The 27,115-nt window shown below is 39.4% G+C and overlaps 1 protein-coding gene across 1 annotated transcript; it reads right to left on the reverse strand.

Annotated features, from left to right (window-relative positions):
• Positions 1-1,952: 1,952 nt before the first annotated feature.
• Positions 1,953-26,804, reverse strand: LOC143247716 (clotting factor B-like). The gene is given in 10 exon segments (XM_076496134.1): positions 1,953-2,674; positions 4,019-4,182; positions 5,776-5,821; positions 5,823-6,036; positions 7,136-7,248; positions 7,736-7,881; positions 7,884-7,889; positions 9,798-10,058; positions 12,812-12,905; positions 26,612-26,804. Coding segments are annotated over 9 exon segments (1,200 nt in total). The 5' UTR covers positions 12,882-12,905; positions 26,612-26,804; the 3' UTR covers positions 1,953-2,494.
• Between the last annotated feature and the right edge of the window lie 311 nt (positions 26,805-27,115).

Here is a 27,115-nt window from a genome sequence, read left to right on the forward strand (position 1 = left end):
CCAAACTTCTTACAGCTATAATGTCCAATTAAATCTGTACCTGTCCCTTCCACATGCCTGTTTCCACAGTTTTCTTCAGTCGTCTAGTATGATTTCTGCTTTCCTAGTGTGCAAGTTCACTGGCCTATATCATTCAGAGATCTCAGCAGGTCGCTGAAAGGTTACATCTAACCAGTTATTATTATTATTATTTTTTGGTTCAAGGATAAATACTAACGTACGTAAAACTTTGTTAAATAACGTAACAGTACGACCACGGTACTAATGTTTATTTATCTCTAAGCAAATTACTTCATAAACAGCAACAAAACATGATATAAAGATTGTACTTATGTCACGTGAAGGATTGAAAATTACTAACAGTTTCGGTAGTAGAATTTTCCAAGGGAAGGACTTAATTAGTAGAATGAAACTATGCTCCACGGAGTTCTCTCATAGTTTCGTTTCTAAACAGGCCCCGGCATGGCCAGGTGGTTAAGGCATCGACTCGTAATCTGAGTATCGCGAGTTCGAATCTCCGTCACATCAAACATGCCCTTTTCGGCCGTGGGAGCTTTATAATGTGAGAGTTAATCCCACTATTCGTTGGTAAAACAGTAGCCCAAGAGTTGGCGGTGGGTGGTGATGACTAGCGGCCTTCCCTCTAGTCTTGCACTGATAAATTAGGGACGGCTAGCGAGTAGCTTTGCGCGAAATTCAAAACAAACAAACAAACTGTTGGTAAAAATAGTTCAAGAATTGGTGGAGGATAGTGATACTATCTGCCTTCCTCTCTAGTCTTAAACTGCAAAATTAGGGACACATAGCCCTCGTGCAGCTTTGCGCGAAATTAAAAACAAAAGTTTCTAAACATACTTAAAAGAACGTATATAAAAATGCTAAATAGATAAATCTTGTTACAAGTTATTTCTCTTATCTTTAACACGATATTCTTTTAATGTTCCAACTGAATCAGAAATAGCAGAATAATTCAACATATTATTACAGTCCGTTTCGAAATGTCGATGTAGCATTCCAAATTTCGAATTTCATCAATATTGTTGACAGTGCAATGGATTAATGTAATGGATCCTTATTTGGCAAAATAAGAAAGAAAAAAAACAACAGTATTATTAGTTGTTTCTTTAGGTGATGTGAATGTAAAAACATTATTCTCAATGCGTTTCTAGTAACCTCCCCTTTTAGCCGAAGCAGTTTTTAGATAGAAGAATATATAATCACACATCGACGAAAGACTTGTGATAATTATACAAAAATTAGATTTGTCTTCGAACTTCGCACGAAGCGACTCCTTATTAGCCGTTCTAAATATAGGTAATAAACAACAGGGAAGGCACACACACACACACACCACCACCAATTCTGGAGTTACTCTTTAAGTACAATATGATTAACCATTACATTATAGCATCCTCACGACTAAAAGGACGAACAGGTTTAGTTTTGTCTTGAATTCCGCGCAAAACTAGACGAGGGCTATCTGCGCTAGCCGTCCCTAATTTAGCATTGTAAGACTAGAGGGAAGGCAGCTAGTCATCACCACCCACCGACAACTCTTGGGCTACTCTTTTACCAACGAATAGTGGGATTAACCGTCACATTATACACCCCCACGGCTGGGAGGGCGAGCATGTTTAGCGAGACGCGGGCGCGAACCCGCGACCCTCGGATTACGAGTCGCACGCCTTACGCGCTAGGCCATGCCGGGCCCATTAATCTTCACACAGCTTAAGAAAATTTATTCACGAATTATAAAATACAGTACGGGTTACATTCGTATAATTTAAACTCTAAAAGGAGTTCATTATTTGACGATTAATAATTATAAGTTTGATTCTAAAGGGCAATACTATTGTGAAACACTTAATCAAAGTTAAGTTCTCATAAGAACAAACTCTGTGTTCAAACCTTTGTTCAATAAAAAAAAAACCCAACCACAACTGTACAATGTAAACATTTCAATCAAACTTTAATCAATTATAATTCACATTTACATTACTGGCTAAACACGCTGAACATTAGAGATAAATAACTACAGTCAGTAAAGATAAAATGTTTAGATGTAAGGATTTTCTTCAAAATTCACAGTCAGATCTTAACGTACACTCTACTGATAATATAACTTACTAAACAACCACGACTTATTATACAATTTACATGGCAGCCCAGAACAAAAACGTTTTGAATTAATGAAATATAAAATTAAATATTTTCATTCCGGTACTTCAAAGTTAAAATCATAAAAACAGATCACACAAAAATTGTAAAAACAATGAGAAAATTACGAATAACTATTATCTACAAGTTTCACAAGCTTGTAGGTGCGAAAAAATATTCTTCAAAAGGAATAAAGCTGTTGGACAATACGAGCATTTGCGTCATCTAGTGGTTGAAACCAAAACTAGAACTTATAATACGTTAATACATAATACAAGTTCAAAAGTTACGTTTGGACAGTATTTCTTCACAACAAAATATGTTGTTTAACGCACAATCAGTTAGTGACGGCATGATCTAACGAGTTCGTAACTTTCGCGATCCAGTCTAGGTAACTCGCTACGCGCGAGTACACACCAGGATATCCTTCCTCGGCACACTTGTGCCCGAACGACACAACTCCTACTACTATCCACCTAGTGTTGTTCACTAGCATCAACGGTCCACCAGAATCGCCCTGCGTTGGAAAGAAAAAAGTTGTTACGTAGGAATAAACTTGTTTGTAGTTAAGATCAAAGCTACCCGAGGAGCTATCTTCGCTCTACCCACTATGGTTATCAAAACTTTAATGAATATGCAAAGGATTTAGAGTTTATCTAGAGAATTTATATCACACGCATACATAAACAACACACACACACCAAAATGGCCCGGCTTTACCAGATGGTTAAGACACTCGACTCGTAATCTGAGGATTGCGGGTTCGAATCCCCGTCACACCAAATATATTCGCCCTTTAAGTCGTGTCGGCGTCATAATGCGTCTGTCAATCTCATTATTCGTTGGTAAAAGAATAGCCCAAGAGTTGGCGGTGAGTGATGATGACTAGTTCCCTTCCCTTTAATCTTACATTGCAAAATTAAAGATGCTAGCACTGATAGCCCTCGTGCAGCTTTGCGCGAAATTCAAACCAATACACACTAAACGTTTATAAATATCAACGGTATATAAATTCTCCATACAATAAGTATTATTCTGGAAAACTTCTTAAAACAAGAATATTCGCAGTTTGTTTTAACAATTTTCTAACCATACGTTTCTATATACAAGGTTTAACAAAGAAATATATTATCCTTTCCCTACCTAGCTGGTTGTTGCTCATACTCGGTCACTTTTGTTAGTTAATGTGGGCTTATAATACAGTTCCACATAATTTCGACCACTGGTCAATAAATTACAATTCTAAGTATTCTTTGCTTGGATTCTTCTTTTTGTTCTTTTAGATATTATTTTAAACGCAGCGTTTATTAATATAATTTATATTCCCTTCCAAACAAATAGATACTTTATCCTGTTAACACAAAAGTTATTTCCAACAATGTGGTTGTACTCTAACTTCAAAAGCTGGCTTACTAAATAATTCAGAAAATCAATTTTATAAAAATTATTATTAAGTGAATTATTTAGACCTTGAATCACATTACAAGATAGGATTCTCCAAAAATTAGATTTAAAAGCGTTAAACGAATCGATAAATGTAATGTAGGCTTAACTCACATTAAGCCTATTTCACACTCGTTAACGGCGTTTAATTTGCAAGTACGTGAGTAGCTAATTCAAACCGAATTTATGGCGCATCGTTAAATAATTCTGATTAACCAAGTGAACTAAATAAAGAAGGCACCAGGTATCCCAGAAATAACTTTAAACGAACGTTGGGTTTGGAGCATGTTTACGAAACATTTTCCATTAACTGTGCCTACTAAAGTACATTTAAAATGCATAAACTACACATTTGTAGGCCTTTTCAAGGTAACCAATAACTGTTCGCCTTAACTATATTTACAGTTAAAACACTTACTTGGCAAGCGTCTTTCCCTCCTTCTTCCAATCCAGCACAAAGGAAGTTATTCGTTATCCCATTTTTTAGTGAAGGGGTGTTGAGTTTCTCATAGGCTTGATCACATTTATCAACTGGAACAACTGGGATGCTTACCTCACGTAGAACTTGGCTCCGTGGACCGGCTGTGCGAAATTACAATTGTGTTAAAAATAATTAAAATGAAAAAAAACGATTACATCTTTAATTACAACTCTTAGAGCTAAAATTAAGATAAAACATTTGCCAAGCATTTGAACGAAAAGTTACATCCTTATACTTAAGACATTAGTACAAGGCCTATATTTTATAACACTATTATATTAATATAGGCCATTAGAGATTTAAAGTATACCAACAGTATTCCAGTCACATTATATTTGCCTTGCCCAATGCCGACAAAGCGTTTCTCTGAATCCAAATCTCATTAGACCGGTTAGTATAGAACATACATTAGTGGTCGAAACACTACATTGAGCTACTTGTTATTTACCTATTGGGCCCGGCATGGCCAAGCGTGTTAAGGTGTTCGACTAGTAATCCGAGGGTCGCGGGTTCGAATCCCCGTAACACCAAATATGCTCACCCTTTCAACTGTGGGGAGTTATAATGTGACGGTCAATCCCACTATTCGTTGGTAAAAGAGTAGCCCAAGAGTTGGCGGTGGATGGTGATGACTAGCTGCCTTCCTTCTAGTCTTACACTGCTAAATTAGGGACGGCTAGCGCAGATAGCCCTCGAGTAGCTTTGCGCGAAATTCAAAAACAAACAAACAAACCGGATGTTTGGCACAGATAGCCTAGCTGCTTTGTGCCAAAAAACACTAAACCAACCAACCCGCCCTGGATATTTCATTTCGGATGACCAAAATCATCCGACAGAAATAATACAGAAATGGCCACTCGATAATCAATAAATCCACTTTCAACAAACAACGCGATAAATTATGAAAATACGAGAAAAGAGTGTAGCCGGTGTAACAAAAAAGATAAGTGTCATGAACTGCACAGGTCTTCGACCGAAACCTTGACCTCTTATCTCTCTTTCAGTGCGGTGATCTCAGCAGATAGCCAGATGTGGCTTTACTATAAGAACCCACACACACCCTTTGACATTTTTTGTTGTAACTGTTCAGGGTGTGGGATACTGAGTAATGGTAGGTCTTACTTCTGTTACTTAATATAAATAACACAAACAAACTCTCACTTTTCACGTGAGACTTAGACAGCTCCACCAGCAATTAGTAGAATTAACTAATATTTTGTCGTTCATTTCGTACGTTACTAGAGATACTGTAATATACAATGTCATGCACTAAGAAGTAACAGTGTCCAGTGGTCAGGGCGCTGGACTAGAGGTATCGAAACCTGGCGTTGAACACATGGGCGTCCGAAAAGGGCAATATGACTAAATGATATCAAAGCTACAACGAGGGAAACAATTGCGGGCGCCCATAGCTGAAGAAACTGGCAATTACATTTTTTGAGGGCGTCACCATCTATCTCACTATTCAATGACACAAAGTAGCCAATGTGACGGCAATGGGCGATGGCGGCTGGTTGTCGTTCATGTGGTCAGTATTTTAAAATTAGGAAGCCATAGTTTTACCATAAATGAAGAGAAAGAGGAGATTTGAATAAAAATTGATAAAAGGGAACGTTGTGTATAAGTCCTATCGGTAAGTAAGTTTACTACAGTGTTACCATCATCTGCTTCCTTTTAAAGTTATTTGGACTTACAGAAATCCAGATCGCCCCATCCCGCTGCAGTCACAATTCTGTCTTTTTAATGGATCCGTTACTGTCTCTGGATCAGGGAGACAAATAGGATTGACCAAGTCCGTAAAGTTCAGTTCCTCTTTTAACTCGATTATGGCTATATCATTGTAGTTCTCCTTTTCTACATAATGAGGATGGATAATCACGTCTTTCACTGGATACTCTTGACCCCTCTTTATGTAGTGGCCTCCCACACGGACAGCTAAGCGAGTTGGGGTCAACCTATGTGGATGAGAAAGATAAACATTACAGTGAATGTAGATACGCTACAGCAAATTTATAACGTTTAAGGAAAAAGACAGTTATTTAAATATAATATTAATATACAGTCGCTTTAAAAATGAAATAGGTGTAGATTCTAGGTAGTTAATGTAACTGGTTGAATTATGGCCAAGAGGAGCGACACTTAAAAATAATTACTCTTTTATTAGTGTAATTCAAACACTAAGCTGTTCATATAAAAAATGGCAATTAGTTTGTTTCTTAGCTAGTATACAATGTAGTGATATGATTTTGTGGTTTAAGTACTGGGGGGGGGGGTAGAAATGGAGGAATAGTTTATTAAAAGGCTCCAAATAATCAAATATCATGTTGGATCTTAGACGACCCACACAAAGAACATTATTGGCTGTTGGTTTGGGGGGGGGACATCGAGAAGGGGAAGAAATCAGACAATGCAGATTCGAAACGAAGCACCCGACCACTGATTACTTATTTTTCTATCATTTTAGGGCAAATAAATCTCTAAATTAATTTCAAAAAGATAAGAAAATTGTTATAATAGGCGTAATTCTCATGTCTTACGAAGAGTATACTTAACTATTGTTTTATCAAAATTACACATTTCATAATAATAAAATGAGTTTGTTTCAAAATGTAACTTAAAGCACACAGGAAAAAAAAAACAACCGAATACAGAACAGAAACGTAACATTATGACAATAAGAGGCCCGGCATGGACAGGTGGGTTAGGGCGTTCGACTCGTAATCTGAGGGGCGTGGGTTGGAATCCCGGCGCGCCAAACATTCTCGCCCTTTCAGCCGTAGGGGCGTTATAATGTGACGGTCAATCCCACTATTCGTTGGTAAAAGAGTTGGCGATGGGTGGTGATGACCAGCTGCCTTCCCTCTTGTCTTACACTGCTAAATTAGGGACGGCTAGCGCAAATAGCTTTCGAGTAGCTTTGCGCGAAATTCAAAAACATAACAAAACAATGACAATAAGTAGGAGCAGATAGCCTAGTTGCTTTGCGCCATAAAACACCAAACCAACCAACAATAAGAAATTAAACAGAATAACAATAAAATGTGAGTGACTTACTTTCGACCTCCGATAAGGAAGGCGTGGGCAGCTGACAAAATGTACTTGTTACTGATTATGCTACCAGCACAGTGGAATCTGCCAATGCCAAAGTTTTTCACAAAAACAGCTGCCTATGAAAATGTCAAAACGTAAGTTAATTAATGAAAAATTATCTTAACTTAAGATTAGGCTTACACACTGCCAGTAATTTGACTTCAGGCCACTACTTGTTCAACTGTTAAATTACCCTGCGTTTTGTTAATATTACAAAATATAATAACAGTAAACGAATAGAACATTATTAAAATAAATAATTTTCGTACTTTTTTAACGTGTATTATTTTCACGTGAGAACTTGATAATACCGTATAATAGATGTAACAATCAGTCGTGCACTGTAGCAGGTTTAAATATACTATTTTAAAAGTTAGTGAAATATAATTATAACCGACATTTATAGAATTAAAGTATTTCATAATTTGTTAATGTGCCTCAGCCTCATTTCACTTGAAGAGCAACACTTGCTGTTAAAAGTGGTTCACATTCTCCCTGCACTGATTCCAATTGTAATATTTATTTATTAAAATTCAAGGCTTGAAACATAAAAGAGCGACTCACCATCCAAGGCCACGCGCCAATTTTGGCTTCTACGCCTCCAGCAATAATTCCTCTCCCACCTGTTGAATTTTGAGGAGTAGATATCGGAGGAAGTATTGGTGATCCAGAGCGTCCAACAGTTGTAATATCTATTTTGACTTTTCTTTTCCACAACCTGTTGAACCAACAAACAGAGTACAAAGTTAGTGCTTAATTTGGTTTGAATTTCGCGCAAAGCTACACGAGGGCTATCTGCGCTAGCTGTCCCTAATTTAGCAGTGTAAGACAAGAATGAAAGCAGCTAGTCATCACCACCCACCGCCAATTCCTGGGCTACTCGTTTACTAATGAATAGTGGAATTGATCGTAACATTATAACGTCTCCACGGCTGAAAGTTAGGAGTAGAAAAACAACCGACATTCAAACCTTTTTTTATGTGTGGATTTTTGACAAAGAATTTCTCAGGCCCGTTTTCGTTTATTAAAATATGTAACAAATACCGTTAACTGAAAGTAATATTAGCAAGAAAGAATGTAACGTCATCTATTACACACAATAGGTGAAAACTAAACGTTGACCCCTTGGCTATAAGTCTGGCCTAATAATAACTTAAGAAGTTGTAGGCTTGGCTCAAAAGTTTAAATTAGTCTTAAGTCATAGAACAATGAAACAATGCAAAATGAAATTACGCAGGCGAAAACAACAAATAAATATATTTCGTGTGTCATATTAATACTCAATAGTCAAGTGAAATAAACCAGACACAAAAGTAATGCATGCGTTATAAACAGTGAATTCAAACCTATGACTACTGATATTTTTAATAAGCCTAAATAAAAATATTTTGACTGATTTAAATATCTTGGCACTACTTTTATGCGGATTAACACCTTATCGCATATAAAGGCTTATTTAGAGTCTGAAAACTGGTAGTTACAGTGGACTTAATGTGTAGTGGTTGGGAGTTATACCAGTTAGTTTAGGTAACTTGATTGGAGCCTTTTATTACTAGTATAAAGTGGGTACTGTGCTACTAATTAGGGCCTTGCCGCCATAAAGTAGGCTACAATGCCAGCTTCAGTTGGTAAGTATCTTACCGCGAATGGTAGTACCTTATTATTACTCCTTTCCTTAGAAGGCAGTCGCCTACCTACAACTGTCTGCAGGCAGTGAAGGTTGATATAGACGTGGAACATTGTGGGTTTGAGAACACACATATCACGTACCTAATTTCTATTTGTTTTTATTATTTAAGAATTTTTTCATGCGATATTGGCGAATGGAGGTTAAAACTGATAGATGGTGTATCCCCATCGCAATGTGGGTCTTACTTCGAGAGTCACCTCCAAACCCTAGGATACATTTTTACACGCCCCGTTACAACATGTGGGCCGGGAATCCTTTTGATTTGTGTAGAGCTTCTGATTTTTTGTTTAGGCTTGTTTTCGTTCATTAAAATATATAACAACATATACTGTTAAATGCTATATTAGCAAAATATTAGTAATATTAGTAAAATAGAATGTAACGCCATCTATAAAACACACAAATTACATGTCGTATATTGCGAATTGTATTTTATTTCTTTATAACAACGTGTTACTTCAGTAAAGAAAGAAACTTCATAAATGATTACAGGTCCAGGTTATTCTTGTATACCGACTTACTTTGCAGTAGACTAGTTTCGCCGAATTCACGTCTCATCAGTACTGTGTGTGGGATAACAAAGTAAACAAATACATTAGGACTTACACAAGCCTAAAAGACTTGCTGCTTTGGTTAATCACGAAATATTTTAGTTAGAAATTAAACGCTAATTATTATTCAACGTCATTATGAGTCACGTACCTGATATATGTAATATTGGAAGCTTTGATTCTTACGTACCTGATATATGTAATCTTGGAAGCTTTGTTTCTTACGTACCTGATATATGTAATCTTGGAAGCTTTGATTCTTACGTACCTGATATATGTAATCTTGGAAGCTTTGGTTCTTACGTACCTGATATATGTAATCTTGGAAGCTTTGGTTCTTACGTACCTGAAATATGTAATCTTGGAAGCTTTGGTTCTTATGTACCTGATATATGTAATCTTGGAAGCTTTGGTTCTTTTGTAGATATTACAGTTACAGCTGTTGTGGTTACAGGTGGTGGTGCTATTGCATCAGGACAGCAGACAATAGGCTGAAATCGACCATTCCAAGAGCAAACGACAGGAAAACTGTCCTTCAACGTAGCCAAGACACTAGGACAGTCTATGAGGGATTTGCAGGATCCTTTCAATCCCCCTCTTGCTGTACACTCATTGTCGTTCCGTGTCTTGGGGAAGAGGACCCCCACTGTAAAGTAATGAAACGTTACTAATACGAGACGAAGGTTCCTCGCTACATGTAGTTGTTTAAAAATATATAAAAACTGATGAACATTAATTTCTCCAAACTCTTATGATCCTAAATAATGTATCATCGTAATAAATCTTGGCCACTGTTTCCCAAGCGTCACAAGATCTTGGTCACAAAGCTACGAGATATTTATCCAAGTTTGGTCCATGGTATCTTAAGATTTTGGTCACAGTGCTTTAATGTGGAGTTTACAGTGTTCCAAAAGGTTTGATCCAAATGTCCAACTTAAGTCAACGATGCTAAAATATTGGTTACGTTGTCCCAAGTGTAAAGCCTGCAGTGTCCTAGAGATCTCGTTTGAACTAAAACTAAACTAACGTGGCAGGGGTTCAGTTTAGAGAGAGAGAAATCAGAAGAGTTCTCTCTCCAACTGGGGTGTTCAGGAACTTTGTAGTTCCTCTTCGTCCCCTTAAGTGAGAAATGTTTTAAAATATCCATGGAATTTTTACTTTATTTTTAACATTTCAAAAATATTTGTGAGTGAGAGGAAGGACGGGAGAACTGGACGAAAGCAGCGAAAGTGAAGTGAGCCAGACCTTGGCTCGAGGATGGAGAACCCTGGCGGCTGGCGAATTGGTTTTTAAAATTTACTGTAATTGATTAGATACCCTTGACTGGGTAAACGGCCCTTTTCAGAATGAGGCTGGGACCTACAGGTCCGATGCCAGAGATTTTGCTGTGGGGGGAAACGGGAGTACCCCGAGAAAACCCACTTTCACGGCCTGGGCGCCGAATAATCTACCCAGACCGTGCCCGGAAGTAGCTAGGAAGAAAAAACAACAAAAACTGATGAACTATGTTGGTGGTATACTTGGAAACTGTTAGCTGCAGTCTTGTAGATCGGGTGGTAACTTCATCATGAACTTGTTTCCACACTTGAAGCCCATTGGTGCAACTGAGAAACGTGGTCTTGCTGGTGGAACTACTGGCTGTTCTTCGGTGAGTTGTTCTTCGCTGGTCTGTGATGCTTTGTTTCTTCTCGAGATTTTGGTTTGAGTTTTCTGCGCGGAGGTAGATTGTTTTTCAGTTTGTGCTGTCGCGTCGATGGTTATCTTCGTAATGGTTTGAGTCTGGCTGGTTGTTAAATTCTGTGGAACTAGGATTGAAGTCTGGCAGAAACTGTCCTTTTTTTTTCTTGAACTACTGGAACTTGGCGTGTTGCTAACAATGGGTGTTGTCGTCTTCTGAGTTGGGTTGTCTGAATCCGTCTTCATGTTACTTTTAATACGGTCTTGACTCGGCGGTATTTTGGTATTTTCCTGTTGGAAGATTTCCGTTGGTTGTTTGCGATATCTGGGTGCTTGGTTTGAACCATTCTTGAGTGGTCGTCGATGTGGGTGTTCGGCTCTAAAATGAAATATATGATAATAGCAGCCATCTCGTAAAATACAGTCGGCACTGTACTTCGATGTTGTCACTATCTTCATGAAGTGTGTGGGATGATTACTGTTCTTAGAATAAATTCGATGAACTGCGTATACCTTGGCCTGTATTTGTGCATGTATTAGCTCTTATACTATCGGTCTCGTGGACGTATTTAGCCTTAGGTGGAGTTTACCACCCACTTAGGGCTGCACTCTCAAGCAACCCGACTCCAGAGAAGCGACCTCCGCCAACGGCACCGGCAACTATGGGCCTTGCACCCGCTACGGGGTCGCCGCCGATCGTAAGCACCTCCTCGCGGAAGCTTCGCCAGACCAACGCCGCCAACCTTACACAAACCACGCGCTGGGTGGTTAGTCTCGGGTCTACGACTGCCGACGAGATGCCGCTCCACGTTTTACGGGAAGGCATGGCCAGGCCCGCACAGGGCCTACAGTAACCTCGGTTGGGTGGCGCGTCCGTTCGGACGGGCTGGCTGTAACGCCATCGACGGAACGTGCAGCTCCGACATATTTTTTTTTTTTTTTTTTGTATTACGAGGAAAGCTAACTGAGGGCTATCTGCGCCAGCCGTCCCTAATTTAGCAGTGTAACACTAAAGGGAAGGCAGATAGTCATCCCCACCCACCGCGAAATCTTGGGCTACTCTTTTACCAAAGAATAGAGGGATTGACCGTACCATCATGGTACCTCCACGTTTGTTTGCGTTTGTTTGTTTATATTGAATTTCGCGCAAAGCTACACGAGGGTTATGTGCGATAGCCGTCCCTCATTTTGCAGTGTAAGATAGAGAACTAATCATCATCGCCAACTCTTAGACTACTCTTTTAACAACAAATAGTGGGATTGACCGTCACATTATAACGCCCCCACGGCTAAAAGGGCGAGCATGTTTGGTGTGACGGGGATTCGAACTCGCGACCCCCGGATTACGAGTCGAGTGCCTTAACCACCTGGGGCCACGGCGGGCCCCCTAAATATCTTGATTAGTGTCCAAGTTTGGTCAATAGAGTATTGTAACAGCTATGTGATAACGTCAAGTGAATCTTACTTAGCTCGTCGAAGGCCTTGAGAGGATAAAGTTAAAGGATTCGTGTGAATACATACTGCATTAATTTTGTTGAATAAAAAAAATTCCTTTAATACTTGTAACTACTACAGCCCTCACACGGTATGAAACGATTACTCATAAATATTAAAACTTATGTTGTAGATACCACTGTTATAAAATGTATTGTAATACGCTAATATCTTTCTCGAACAGAGAAATCGATTGCAAAAGATTTCAGGTGCCAAGGTGTGACTTACCTCTACTAACTTTGTTACCCAACGTAGCAGAAGCCAGAGCAAACAACGTTATCACAGATATCCACGTCATTCCAGAAAATGGTTAGTTGTCTGGCTACAAAAGAAGGAACATGATCAAACTTCTAAAAACCACATCAGTGGCAGAAGTGTTAAAGAAAATCAAAAATACCAATTGTACTTCACATATACAACCTGATTAACAGTAAATTAAAACAGCACGTGCCTTACTGTGATAAGATATATGTTACTGATTCGTGTAAGTTTTGATGCTAGTCATAAAGCAACACAATTGGCTATTTGGGTTGAGCTCAGTAAGGCTATCGAAAAGTTTTCTTGTAGAGGACTGGTTTGTGATTGTTCTTTTATGGCTATTGGTTAAAATGACACATTTAAGAAGTGCTAAACTAGCAGTAATGTATTCGAATAATTAAGTAAAGTAATTTTTGTTTATTTTGATAAAGTTACAGGAATATTGTAAACAACATAATAAATATATAAAAATAAATAAATATAAAAATATAAGACATGACTCTTAAGCGTCAATTCTTGATGACGAGAAACCCACTTGATATATAAATGTATCTCAGAACGGCTGGTATTAACACTTATTGATACCCATACCAGCCGTTCTGAGATACATTTATATGCTTTGTAATTTATTATCCGTCACGGATCATTCACACACGAAGACCGAGACTTCAAGACCTCTGGTCACCATAAGATTTAGTTCTTGGATATATTTCCAAGAGGAATATAGATTCCTTACTTCATTCGTTTTCTCACTTAAGAATTTTGACAACCAATAGAATGTCTACTGGGATAGCATGCAGGGGTGGATCCCTCCCCAGAGGACCCGGCATGGCCAAGCGTGCTAAGGTGTTCGACTCGTAATCCGAGGATCGCGGGTTCGAATCCCGGTCGCACCAAACATGCTCGCCCCCCTTTCAGCCGTGGGGGCGTTATAATGTTACGGTCAATTCCACTATTCGTTAATAAAAGAGTAGCCCAAGAGTTGGCGGTGGGTGGTGATGACTAGCTGCCTTCCCTCTAGTCTTACACTGCTAAATTAGGGACGGCTAGCGCATATAGCCCTCGAGTAGCTTTGCGCGAAATTCAAAACAAACAAACAAATCCTCCCCAGAGATATCAGGGTTTCTTCTTTCAAGGTTTTTAAATTCTCCTAAGACTTCGATTCCCACTGACACGAACGTGTTGGAGGTATGTGGAGAGGGTATAATATTATATAAATTGAATTGAAAGACTATTTTTTTCAACCAGACGAGAACTATGAGGCACTAAACCACCGTGAACATTCTTGATATAACAAGTATCCAACAAGAAAATCAGTTTTGTGCTTAGAAACATGGTTTTCTCAACTAACTCTTTGCTTCCTCACATTCCAGCAACTCAACTTTCGCAGCTATTTCAATCTAAGGGCCGGTTTGTTTTTGAATTTCGCACAAAGCTACTCGAGGGCTATTTGCGCTAGCCGTCCCTAATTTAGCAGTGTAAGACTAGAGGGAAGGCAGCTAGTCATCACCACCCACCTCAAACTCATGGGCTACTCTTTTATCAACAACTAGCGGGATTGACAGTAACATTATAATGCCCCCACGACTGAAAGGGCGAGCATAACTGGTGTGACGGGGATTCGAACCCGCCAACCCTCACCTGACGAGTCGAGTGCCTTAACCACCTGGCCATGCCGGGGCCTTTTAGGGCCGGTGACTTAACTATTTATTAACTACTCCCCACCCCCTTCTCTAGCCAGCCAATTCTAAGTTTTAAGTAATCCTTGTTTGATTATAAAGAATTCTTTCAAACAATAAAGATTGGAGATGGTTTGAACTGGTGGGAAAGAAGCGTTTGGAGGCTTGTTAAACTCGCAACAGTTTTCTTTGTTGTCCATTCTACCACTCCACAAATCCTTGTCCTAGATACTTTGCGAAGTCGTTAAGTCAACAGGCCTAGTAGTTTTCTTTAGCAAGCATACATTATTATAATGAAACCGGACTGTTTAAATAACTAAGTTATTTCGGTAAGAAAATACCGTTAAGGAATTACTTGTTGTTTAAAAAAACTAACCAATTGCATTTATAACGTCACCACACTGTTTTGTCAAATCCTGTAATACGCATGCGTGCAACATTAAGGTTTATACGTTCAATAATATAGGATAACATGCCTACAACCTCATTGACGTACATAACCTGTTTGGTTAGATTGAGAAGTTCCATAAGGTGTTAACTATCGTCATATTATTATTAGAATTAATAAGAATGGTTAACATCTGTCAGAGTTACATAACAATGACATATAGGGTAGGATTTTACGACGCAATGTGCGTTTACTTTAACGTTAAATAATTTAATCGCGACTGTATTAACCTATTACCCGCTTCCTCTAGATAGCACCATCTGGTGGTATATCAAGTAAACATACTACTATATTGTTCAGTTTCGTTCATTTATTATTGTATTCCGTGCTATGACGAAATCGTCAAATATGAACATAACCAACGCAGAGCGTAATTTATAAAAGATACGAGGACAGAAATAGAGAGAACATAGTTTTGAAATACGAAACAAAAATGAACACGTAATGAAACTCACTAACATTACGTCATTGTTAACCGTACACGCTCGTGCGACCCTAATGAAACTAAAAAACTTAAAACCAAAAACCATCAATAGAAGCAACGACATTTACTCCAACCAACAGTGAAGAAAGGAAAACTAATCCATAATTTTGTGAAGATAAAACTATCCAAGAATTTTAATCAGTGCACAAACATTATCCATAATTTACAGAAAAAAACAAAACTACTAAAAGCCACGTTAAACTGGAAATATAAAGAACTAAGTGACTTACAGAAATATTTGTTTGTTTGTTTGGGAATTTCGCACAAAGCTACTCGAGGGCTATCTGTGCTAGCCGTCCCTAATTTAGCAGTGTAAGACTAGAGGGAAGGCAGCTAGTCATCACCACCCACCGCCAACTCTTGGGCTACTCTTTTACCAACGAATAGTGGGATTGACCGTCACATTATACACCCCCACGGCTGGGAGGGCGAGCATGTTTAGCGTGACGCGGGCGCGAACTCGCGACCCTCGGATTACGAGTCGCACGCCTTACGCGCTAGGCCAATTACAGAAATAAAGAATGAATCTAGACTATCAATTGGCCTCTGTATTCAACCAGACTTGTACAACGCAACATCAACCAACTCAATAGTATGAATGACAAGGAAAGTAAAACCCGTTACAAGAAAGATGGCGACAAACCACCCACCAACTTTGTAATTAACTAATCAGTGTTTGCCTGGCATGGCCAAGCGCGTAAGGCGTGCGACTCGTAATCCGAGGGTCGCGGGTTCGAATCCCCGTCGTGCCAAACATGCTCGCCCTCCCAGCCGTGGGGGCGTTATAACGTGACGGTCAATCCCACTATTCGTTGGTAAAAGAGTAGCCCAAGAGTTGGCGGTGGGTGGTGATGACTAGCTGCCTTCCCTCTAGTCTTACACTGCTAAATTAGGGACGGCTCGGTGGAGTGGGCTAACAACCTACTCACTTAATTACTTGTCGAAGAATCCGCAAGCGATTGCGGCCCTATGTTCCAAGATGGAATCTAATGGTGATAGTTAACCAACTAACTAATCAATGTTTGGTATACTAGTTTATAAATTATATACACTAGAAGTCCATGATTAATGAAATAAAACGTCCTCAGTATGTGCAGAAAGAGTTGGAAGACCGTGTCGCCAACTGGCTGTATTTCCAAACAATTACAAAAATCCTGGCCATCTTATGAAACCACAAGCTCACTTGTTTATTTGCTGTACGACTAACAAAGAAACTGCAGTTTCGTCTTTGCAACTTGGTAAATCCCCCTTAGACAACTTTTACCGAGGTATTTACCTCAACAGTCATGGGTACTGCAAAGATTATCTTCGTGGTGGGGATTCCTTCGTGGTCATTTCAGGTACTTTGTTTATTTGTTGTTAAAACACAAAGCTACACAATGGCCTATCTGTGCTCTACCCACAACGAGTATGGAAACCCAATTTTTAGCGGTACGAGCTCTCAGACTTACCGTTGAGCCACTGACTGCACTCAAGGTTCAGCTACTTTAGGTATAGGTATATATACATATATAAAACTGCACGTCTTATGGCGAAAACACCACGAGAAATAAGTTAATATTTAATTGTATACGTCACAATTAAATGTATGCAAAGACCAGTTTAATACAATTTTACACTTTATTATAAAGGTGGACATAAGATCGTTCATTTATTCATTTTATGCATCCCGTATTGAACAGGTTAGGAGTAGCATGCAGGTGAGAGCAGAGAGCCACGAGTCTCTAAAGCATGTTTAGTTGTCCTAGTCACGTGAAGATACAGAACGTGATTTTATAACATGGCGTCTTCCTCGTTAGTACCACGTGGAATGCTATGGTACTTGGCCCAATTCACGTTGCACTGAGAAACAGGGCCACAAACCTTTGAATACGGTTTACCTGTATTGTTAATTAAGCTGCAAGTAGGTACAATTTATTGTTGCTACTCGGTAGATGGCGCTAACTAAACAATTATCTCGTTCACTGGTCTAGAGTTTTCCAAGAACAAACTGTTAAGTACAAATCACATGTTTGTGTAATAATGTGAAACTGACACTATTATTCTGATCTGCTGGGACAGTCTATCGATTTAACAGGAATTACCTAGTTTCGAAACAGGTTTAGAAGGAAATTCAAAACGTGTCAAGGTTACAACAAATGTTTTGAAGTTTAGGGGGGCACGACCTTATATTTAAATTGAAATAACGTAGCGTCTGTTTCCGACGGCAGTTTAGAAGAAAGTCGTTTAATTGGTTCCATAATAAGTCCTAAACCGCATCTGGGTTCTATTACAAAGGAGTCAGGGAGGGCCACATACCTCAAGTCTGAATCTCAAAGAAGACCTCCGATTTAGATAATATTTATTTCTCTTGCATTTCTTAAGTTTCTCGTCTTGTTCAAGGACGTGTACAAGTATACGTTAAGTAAATAACAATGTTATCGTCTTCTCCTGTTTCATGTTTCTTTTTATTATAACCAGGGTGTGTGTAAAAGGAGAGAAATTGTCCGGTTTCTCTGAACCAACGAAAAGACTTGACCTCACGAGTTCTTTATTTATATCATCCTAGTGGCACAGCAGAAAGTTTGTCGACTTCTAATGGTAAAAACCGGGTTTTGATTAACGTGGTTGTCAGAGCACATATAGCCCATTGTGTAGCCTTGCATTTGAAAACAAAACAAATTCACCTAATAAATATTAAAGGGGGGCAAACTGTTAGTAATGTCCAAACTTCGAATGAAACTTACCGAGTTTTTAAATTGCCTCGTGCTCCTCGTTTCTTATGTGAATTCTCTCTTTGGTATTTTACCAGCAAAGTCATAACCTCAATACTTGAGGTCACTCAGTGTCAGAGAAGGGTTAATTGGTTGATTCGACGTTTTATGGCGCAAAGCAACTAGGCTATCTGTGATAAACATCCGTCAGAAAGTTAAAATTAAAAGTAAAATTATTAAACTTCGTGGCCCGGCATAGCCAGGTGGGTTAAGGCGTTCGACTCGTAATCAGAGGGTTGCGGGTTCGAATCCCAGTCGCACCAAACGTGCTCGCCCTTTCAGCCGTGGGGGCGTTATAATGTGACAGTCAATCCCACTTTTCGTTGGTAAAAGAGTAGCCCAAGAGTTGGCGGTGGGTGGTAATGACAAGCTGCCTTCCTTCTAGTAGCTTTGTGCGAAATTGAAAAAACAAAACAAACAATTAAAATTATTAAAAGGAATCATGGTAAAAACAAAGTTTATTTTTTAAATTAAAAACATAAATAACATTAAAACCTATTTTTATATCTACCTTACAACAGTAAGAGAGAAACTACAGTAACACAACTTGTAAAGGGCTTTCTGTGGCGTCATTGTAATTACCATAACTCGCCAGGATGACTAACGGGTAAGTTCAAACATCAGCGTTAGTCACCTGAAGTTGGCCTTTCCAGTCCTGGTTTCGAATTATTTGACGTCACGACCGTTTTCTAATTTCAAATCGAACTAGTTTTACGTGAATTCTTAAAATGGAATCATATTTAAAATAAGGTCTAATTTATAAATAAAAAACTTAAATAGTGTTAAAAAGGTCAATGGCCTTTGAAAAACTAAAAACATTTTTAAGGTTCACAGTGTCACCATCACCAATAACACCGTCTAACGTTATGGATATATCTTGAGACAAAACAAATTTAAAATGGTGCCGTTGTTCCGAGTGTCACACAGACAAGCAACACACTGATGCATCAATTCCTGATAAAAGAAAATGATAAGTTAAAAAACTGTGACCAATGCATTGTCTAGTTAGGACAACCCTCTATTTCTGATCCCATCTGAAGCAAGATGAACAAAGTCCAATAGAGGGTTTTATTTGGAAAAGCTTGTTTTCACGTTGCTCACTCCAAATCGACTGCCATTTGGGGGGCTCAAGCCCCCTGGTACCGCCACTGATACAGGACCATAGTCCATGTATGGAACAGGCATAGTAGTGATAGTGCCAGAACAGACAGATTTAGCTGCGGTGCCGGCGAGCTCGTTCCCGCGAACACCAACGTGGATTGGTATCCAGAAAACCTGAATAAAGTAAGTGATAAATAGAAATGAGCCAGTTAGGTTTGAATATCGGTGAGAATATGGTGTGAACTAACATGAAGCGATTCCAGGGTCAGTAGAGAACTAAGCGAATAGTTATAAATAGTGCAATTTGAGTACTGCTTAGCTTTTATGTGATCCAGGGCAAGATAAATGGCGTATAGTTCAGCAGTGACAGAAACTGTAAACCAAAACAAACAATGGCAGAGCCCACACAGTCATCTTATTTCGAACAATCTGTATAAATTGGAATGGAAGGGTGTTTCGAAAGATGTTCAGAAAATAAGACAGTATTTCCAATCGGGAGTGTCTGCTTTTCTCAGATGACTTAAAGATAAATCACATTTGGGGACTGTAAGAAGCCATGGTGGGATGAACTGACCAGTGGACACAGCAGTGTTATTCAAGGACAGACCCACTTCATCCAACTGCACCTGCATACAAAGACCGAAAGGAGCAATGGCAGATCATCTGTTTTGAAATAGCATGGCCCACCGAGGGAGGAAAACACAACTTCAGGTAGGATGCTTTGGTAAGGAACGAAGTTTTGAAGCATATAGTAAAGATAGTTGTAAACAGCAGAGGTGCAAAGAAGGTTCATGAGACTCTATGTATAAGCTCTGAACTAGGGAAGTGCAGAAAGCCCCAGTGCAAAGCCGAAATTCTTGATGATAAACAGGGTCCAGCATCTTTAAGGCCGAGGTCCTGGTAGACTAGGTAGAGCCATAGACCAGTGATCCATATTCTAGTTTTGATCGACTAAGAGCACGATATATCTTTAGCATAGCACATCAATCCGCTCACCAAGTGATGGAAGAGAGGACACGGAGGATGTTCAGTGCTCTTGTACATTTGACCCATAGCTGCTTGATGTGTGGTATAAAGGTCAGCTTACAATCAAAGATAAGCCCCAAGAACTTTGTGTCAGGGACCACAGGCAGCACAACTTCACCGATACAAAGTTCAGGATAGGGGTGAATATTCCGTTGGCGGCAAAAATGCATGCAAATGGTTTTAAAGAGAGACAAGTTAAAACCGTTTGTTGTGGTCCACTTCAGTAAACGATTGAGGGCAGTTTGTAGCTTCTTCTCAGTATACCTCATGTTTGAGATCTGACGTGAGATGTGAAAGTTCTCGACATAGAGCCCGTTTGGAACAATAAGAGGGAAGTGTTCAGTGATGGCATTAATCTTTATACTGAAAAGTGTGACACTCAAAACACAGCCCTGAGGGACTCCCGAATTTGGAATCGCCTGTCCATTAAATATTTAATAAAAAATGGGCAAATGGCCACGTAACCCATATATATGGAAGTCTCGCAAAATGCCATACCTACATGTTGCATCATAAGCCTTCTCAAGGTCAAAGAATATTTATACAAGATGTCGTTTGAGAAAGGCTTCTCTGATTGACATTTCAAGTCGAATCAGGTGGTCCATGGTGGAACGCCGTCGTTGGAACCCACACTTGGTGGGCGAGAGGAGGTTGTTTGATTCGAGGAACCAAACAAGATGAGCATTAACCATCCTCTCTAAGGTCTTACAGAAGCAGCTCGTCATAGCAGTTGGACGGTAGTTTGAAGGAATCTTGAGATCCTATCCAGGCTTAGGGAAAGGTATGACAATAGTCTAGCATCAGGAGAAACATTCTTCTGCCAGATCCAGTTAAGAACAATCAGAAGAGAAGCGAGAGACAGATGGCGCAGCATCTCGTAGTGTATCCTATCAGGTCTGACCAATGTACTGTGCCAGAGCGATAAATGTCCAGTTTGAGTTCCACCAGTGTAAAGAGGCAATTACAGTCATAGAGAGAATCAACTCGAAAAGAAAGAGGTGATAACTCTGCCCAAGTCTTGATGGCTAAGAAGGTGGAGGATGGAGCAGAAGTGATAGATACCTGGCAAAAGCTTTCACCTAGAGTATCGGTGATGTTCTGGATATCAGCTACTTCCTGGCCATCAGAGAACAAGATCGAGAGGGGGACAGAATTATATTGCCCACTGACCTTTCGAATCTTGCTCCATATGACTTTGGAACTGGTGGTAGAAGATATGCTGGTTGTGAACTTAATCCAAGATTCCTTCTGGCTTTGACGTCTTACCCACCGAGCATGTGCACGGGCCTGCAGGAAAGAGATGCGGTTCGAGAGTGGGGGATACCTATGTAAGTATTCCAGGTCAGTTTTTGAGCATCCAGTGCCACGTGGCAAACAGAATTCCACCATGAATGAGGATATCGTGGAAAACGTGTCGAGGTTTTAGGAATACATTGAGCAGCTGCTTGTACGATACAGTCAGTTACTGTTGCCACACAGTCGTCTACTGGTGGCTTACAGACAAAGAATCAAGTTATGCGAGAGCAGTGAAGAGAGCCAGTTTGATTAATCCAGCTTCCACCGGGGCACGCGGATCAGGTGGCATTGACCACGGCCCATCTCTCTCAAAATTATAGGAAAATGATCACTGCCTCGTTGGATATTGTCAACCCTCCATGAAAAATGGGAGAATAATGAAGTGGAGCAAATTGAGAGATCAATATCAATAAATGACTGACTAGTTGCATGAAAATAAGTAGAAGAACCAGTATTGAAAATAGAAAGGTTGTGATCAGAGAGCATACACTCGATGGAATGACGCCTCCTATCAACATCAGCACTTCCCGAGAAGGAATGATGTCTATTAAAGTCCCCCAGGATTATAAAGGGAGACGGCAACTGTTCAATGAGAGCATCAAGGTTTAATTCATCATATGTCTCTCCAGGTGACAGGTAGAGAGAACAAAAAGTGATGGTAGAACCCAAATAAACATGGATGGCTACGACCTCCAAGAATGTGTCGAGTGGCAAAGACAGGGTGGGCACATGCTGATCAACCAACAGTGCCACCCTTCCATGGACTCGTCCATCACACAACCTGTCATTTCTGTATAAAGAAAACTGCCGAAAGGTGACTGTATCGGCAGGTTACAGAAATGTTTCCTGCAAGGAGAGACATATAGGTTGGTAGGAAGCAATCAGTGTTTTGATGCCATCCAGACTAGAACGTAAACCTCGACAGTTCCATTGTATCAAGGTGGACATTTTTATGTATGTGCACACGTCAAGGAGACACGACATAATGTTTACGAGTGATCTAACTGGAAACATCTGAGAAGGTTTGTGTGACTGTACCTTGCAATTCAGATAACCTGCCTTGATGGTGGCAGGTGGACGCGGTGATGTAAATGTCAAAATGAGGACACTGGTCAGCATCATAATTCCACCCTTGCGAGTGGAGATACACCTCACTGCAGAAACTCCTTGGGTAGAGAAACCAGTGAGGATCTCCGACTCGGGGATTTTCTTCAAATCCCTCTCAACAATAACTCCTCATGACGAATTCAAACCAGCATGAAGTGTAACCTCACTAGGTATATCCACAATCACCTTTGACCGGAAGAAGAGTTCACTGTGTTTACATATGGATGGTTCCACCAATATGACACCAGAGCGAAGCTTTTTGACTGACTTTGGAGAGCCAGCGAGTCCTTCTAGTCCCTTCTAAATAAAAAAGGGTACATTTGCCCTAAAGGTTTGTCTGAAAGAGAATGTAATATAAGAAAATGAAGTACAGGTGTTAAAGCTGTTGATGGTTGCTGCTCAGAATCTTCAAGAAGTGGTCGTTTACCAATGGACTGTTTTTTCACTATTTTATTTAGTTTTTTACCTGGTGGATCCATAATACAGAAATAATGTTTTGGTACCCACTGACCTTACCCACCATGGAGCCCTACGAGGGGACGCACTACAATGCCAAACAAGGATTGTGCAACAACGCTAGGGTTTCGTGAGCACCATACCCAAACAACAGCATCAGATATAATGTCCACAACACCTGTTGAGAAATCCAACACTGGTACCTGGTCGACCCTCGCCCAAGTGGACCAGCAGATTGACCCTATGGGCCACTCCAAGGCCGACCGTCTTGCTACAGGAATTCAGAGCCAAAGGTGTATGTGAGGGTTGGCCCCTCAACCACCAGGATCCTCCCCTCCCTTTCACGGGTCACCACGCACGGCAAACACGTGGGTGGAGGTTTAGATTCTAGAGGAGGTAAACTGAAAGAACAGAAACTTCCCACATACAGAAATCCACACGAGAATAGATGGACATCATAAAACACTAAGTGTGAAATGGTTCACATCAATTGTAATTATTCATATGCACAAAGAAAATAAGCTAGAAAAACAAAGTAACGCCGTGTTGATCAATGCTTTGAGAAACGCCAAACGTACATTATATGGACGGTAATACGAACTATTGGCTGAGATTTAATTTGAATACCAGGTGAACGCTTTACCCCCCTATGCTTTGACACTTTGTGGTAATACATTTTGATTACTGTACCACAGTTGAAGAAATAACGTAACCATGAAAAATATTAATGGATATGCGTGGATTAAACTTCACACTAGGGGGGTAGAAGTGGGTAAGAACAAAGAAAATTGTTACAAACTTTGCATAAAATTACACGAAATTTAGCACAGATAACTATAATTTAGCAGTGAGAAAGTAGAGGGAAGGCAGCTAGTTATCACCACCCACCGCCAACTCTTGGGCTACTCTTTTACCAACGAATAGTGGGACTGACCGTCACATTATAACGCCCCCACGGCTGAAAGGGCGAGCATGTTTGGTGCGAGGGGGGGTTCGAACCTGCGACCATCAGATTACGAGTTGAACGTGTTAACCCACCTGGCCGTGCCGGGCCAAGTCCCTGATGTGTAGCAATGTTTTATAGTTTTCAGAAGTAAGTGAAGATAAGTAGTTTTGTTTGCACGTGGTTTCAGTTGTTCTCAGAATTAAAACTTGACGGTGTCTACTCGCATGACTTACATAATACATACAAAATAAGGGCAAGCTGAATAGAAGGTATTTTCTGAAGGGTTGGTTTCCAAGTTTCGAATTACCTGTAATTAAATACGGTTCTGACGTGAGAGTGATCTTTTAAGAGGAACTACAAACATTTTTGTATTGTGAAACAGTGAGTTTCCGTTACTGGCCAGCATCAGGTGTGACCTCTCAGTGACCACGCGAGCAGATTATAAAACTAGTGCAAACTGAACCCATTCCCTCTTCCAAAGTCTGAATTCCAAAAGGAACAAAGCAGGCGTAGCTTACTGCACTCTGTGTACGGTAGCTACTCAGTTGTAACATGGACACTAATGGAGGGAGGGGATAGTATTGTTTAATTCATCCTAAAGTTTTTATATTCAGATTATTTAGTAAAGAAAGAGTGCATCTCTCAGTTTCATTATTGTTAAAATAGCCACAAACCTTAAATATAACTATGAGCAGCTATAAATGTAAGTTAGCCTTATACGAGATTATACGTTTATTATAAGGTTATTTATACGGTTATCTCAGCTTAGAGAACAGATGAACGCGGAGTTGGTCATCACGTGTTGTTGTTTTTATCGACAATCATTAATCTTGCTAAATGTAGCAAATGCCACTCACAGCGAAACGAGTATTTTTATTTTCACTTCGAAAGTGACTGCAGTTCATTGTACAAGTTCAAAGTGACATCCTGTGTAGTAAACGGGTCATTAAAATCAGCCTTTCTTTCGAGCCGTAGGAATTCAATCTACCTTTTAAAATACATTTACTTAATTATTATAAATAAATTGGCCTGTGAGATCAAGGATCCACTGGTTATAAGGTTTCTAATAACACACGAGTGACCCGGCATGGCCAGGTGGTTAGAATTCACACCAAACATGCTCGCGATTTCCGGAGCAGGGTGATCAGTTTTACACTGTTAAATTAGGAACGGCTTGGTGTAGGTTTGCGCGAAATTCAAAACCAACCACTAATACACGAATTATATAAAACAACAAAAATACTTGGTTTGTATTAAGTTAACCCTATAAAGGTAGGTTTGTAGATTCCCCTAACATATTTTACACAGAAAATTACTGATTTATCCACAGTGTCTGGTTTGTTCTTTATAAATTACTCGTTACGATGACATATACGGATCTCAGTAATTTGAGGATTAAACGCTGTCCAATTATAGTTCACCCGGCTTACTGAACAATTGACATCTTCAACCAATGAAATTTAATAAATATTACGTTACCATAACAACTTTCCTAATCAATGCCCTCTGGTGGAAGCAGATAATTTTGCCGTTGAAGCAGGATTTTTGCAATAAAGTCATCGTTTCTACTTTTTAGGTTTGTTTGTTTTTCTGATAGCAAAGCCACATCGGGCTATCTGCGGAGCCCACCGAGGGGAATCGAACCCCTGATTTGAGCGTTGTAAACCCGTAGACTTACCGCTGTACTAGCGGGGGGCCTACTTTTTAGGTAATTTACGAATTAATGGACGAACCAATAAAACCAAATCTCAGTGATAACACTGAGAGACAGGCTGCTTTAGCCTTCACAACAAACACAATCTCCTCAGAGATATAGGTTGTTAAAAGTTTCAATTGGACATATTTTTTTAGAAATTTCTTCTTGAAAGTCGATACAGAAAAAAATGAAATATTACAAATACACTAGAACGTAACGTTAAAATTTATTCACTAGATGGCGCTTTAAAAAGCTTTGCTTCATTTTTATTCTAGTAAAAAATCTATACAATATGTTGTTCACATCACTAAAAAAATCGAGTTTCGATATGCTTGGTGGAGACAGCACAGCTAGCTCATTGTGTAACTTACGGTTTAACAAAGAAAACAAAACAAACTCAAGTTATATGTGCTGTGCCCATCGCTTAAAACGAACACAAAATTTTAGGGTAATAAACCCTCAGCCTACTGCCGAGCTACTATATAACGTTTTAAAAAGTAAGAATAACCTAAATGATAATTGTTAAAATAACAAGAATAATGATTAAGTTTGAATTTGAACTTTAAACAGACCACGAGGTCAGGTAAGAAGAAATAATCATTTCCTTTCTGATCAAAAGTAAGTTCATTGAGCAGGACAAAAACGAACACAAAAACTAGATTCATTACCCATATCCTATGCTAGCAACTGACTAGAATGTCAAATCGATATACAATCAATTATAAAATTAAAATCTATCATAATTAGTTGCATGGCATTAATAGTTGGATACACTCACCGTTAACGATCCAATTAAATTGGGAATACGTAATACTTATAAGATACTGACGTCAAAAAGCTTCTGTTAGTGTAACTTTTAAAAATGTGTTTACTAATTCTTACCGGTAAGATTCAACATGAAAACAAACAACGTCTAAAATATAAGTGGAACATTCTATTTGAGACAGTTATATAGGGTTGTTTTCGAGCAGTGTACAGGCCGGGTCAACTGACGTCAGCGACGTAGGACTCCCTCTTGTGTGTAATAACAGGAACCGGAATTTCCCGAAGAGGGAAGTCATAAAAAAAATACAAGAAAATAACGAACGCTTTGCTTTGTAACCTGAGAGGACAGTAATGTGAAAAGTGATGACAAACCTTTTCACCCGAATGGTTATATATACTTATATTTGTGTGTACACTCATATGGTCTTTTCTTTCAAGTTTGTTTCTCAGAACAAGGTCGTTTCTACTCCTTACGTTCTGTTACGCAACATCCTAAGCCTATTGCTTCGTGTTTATA

This window comes from Tachypleus tridentatus, chromosome 3 (genome assembly GCF_004210375.1).
Source record: "Tachypleus tridentatus isolate NWPU-2018 chromosome 3, ASM421037v1, whole genome shotgun sequence".
NCBI classification, from domain to species: Eukaryota; Metazoa; Arthropoda; class Merostomata; order Xiphosura; family Limulidae; genus Tachypleus; species Tachypleus tridentatus.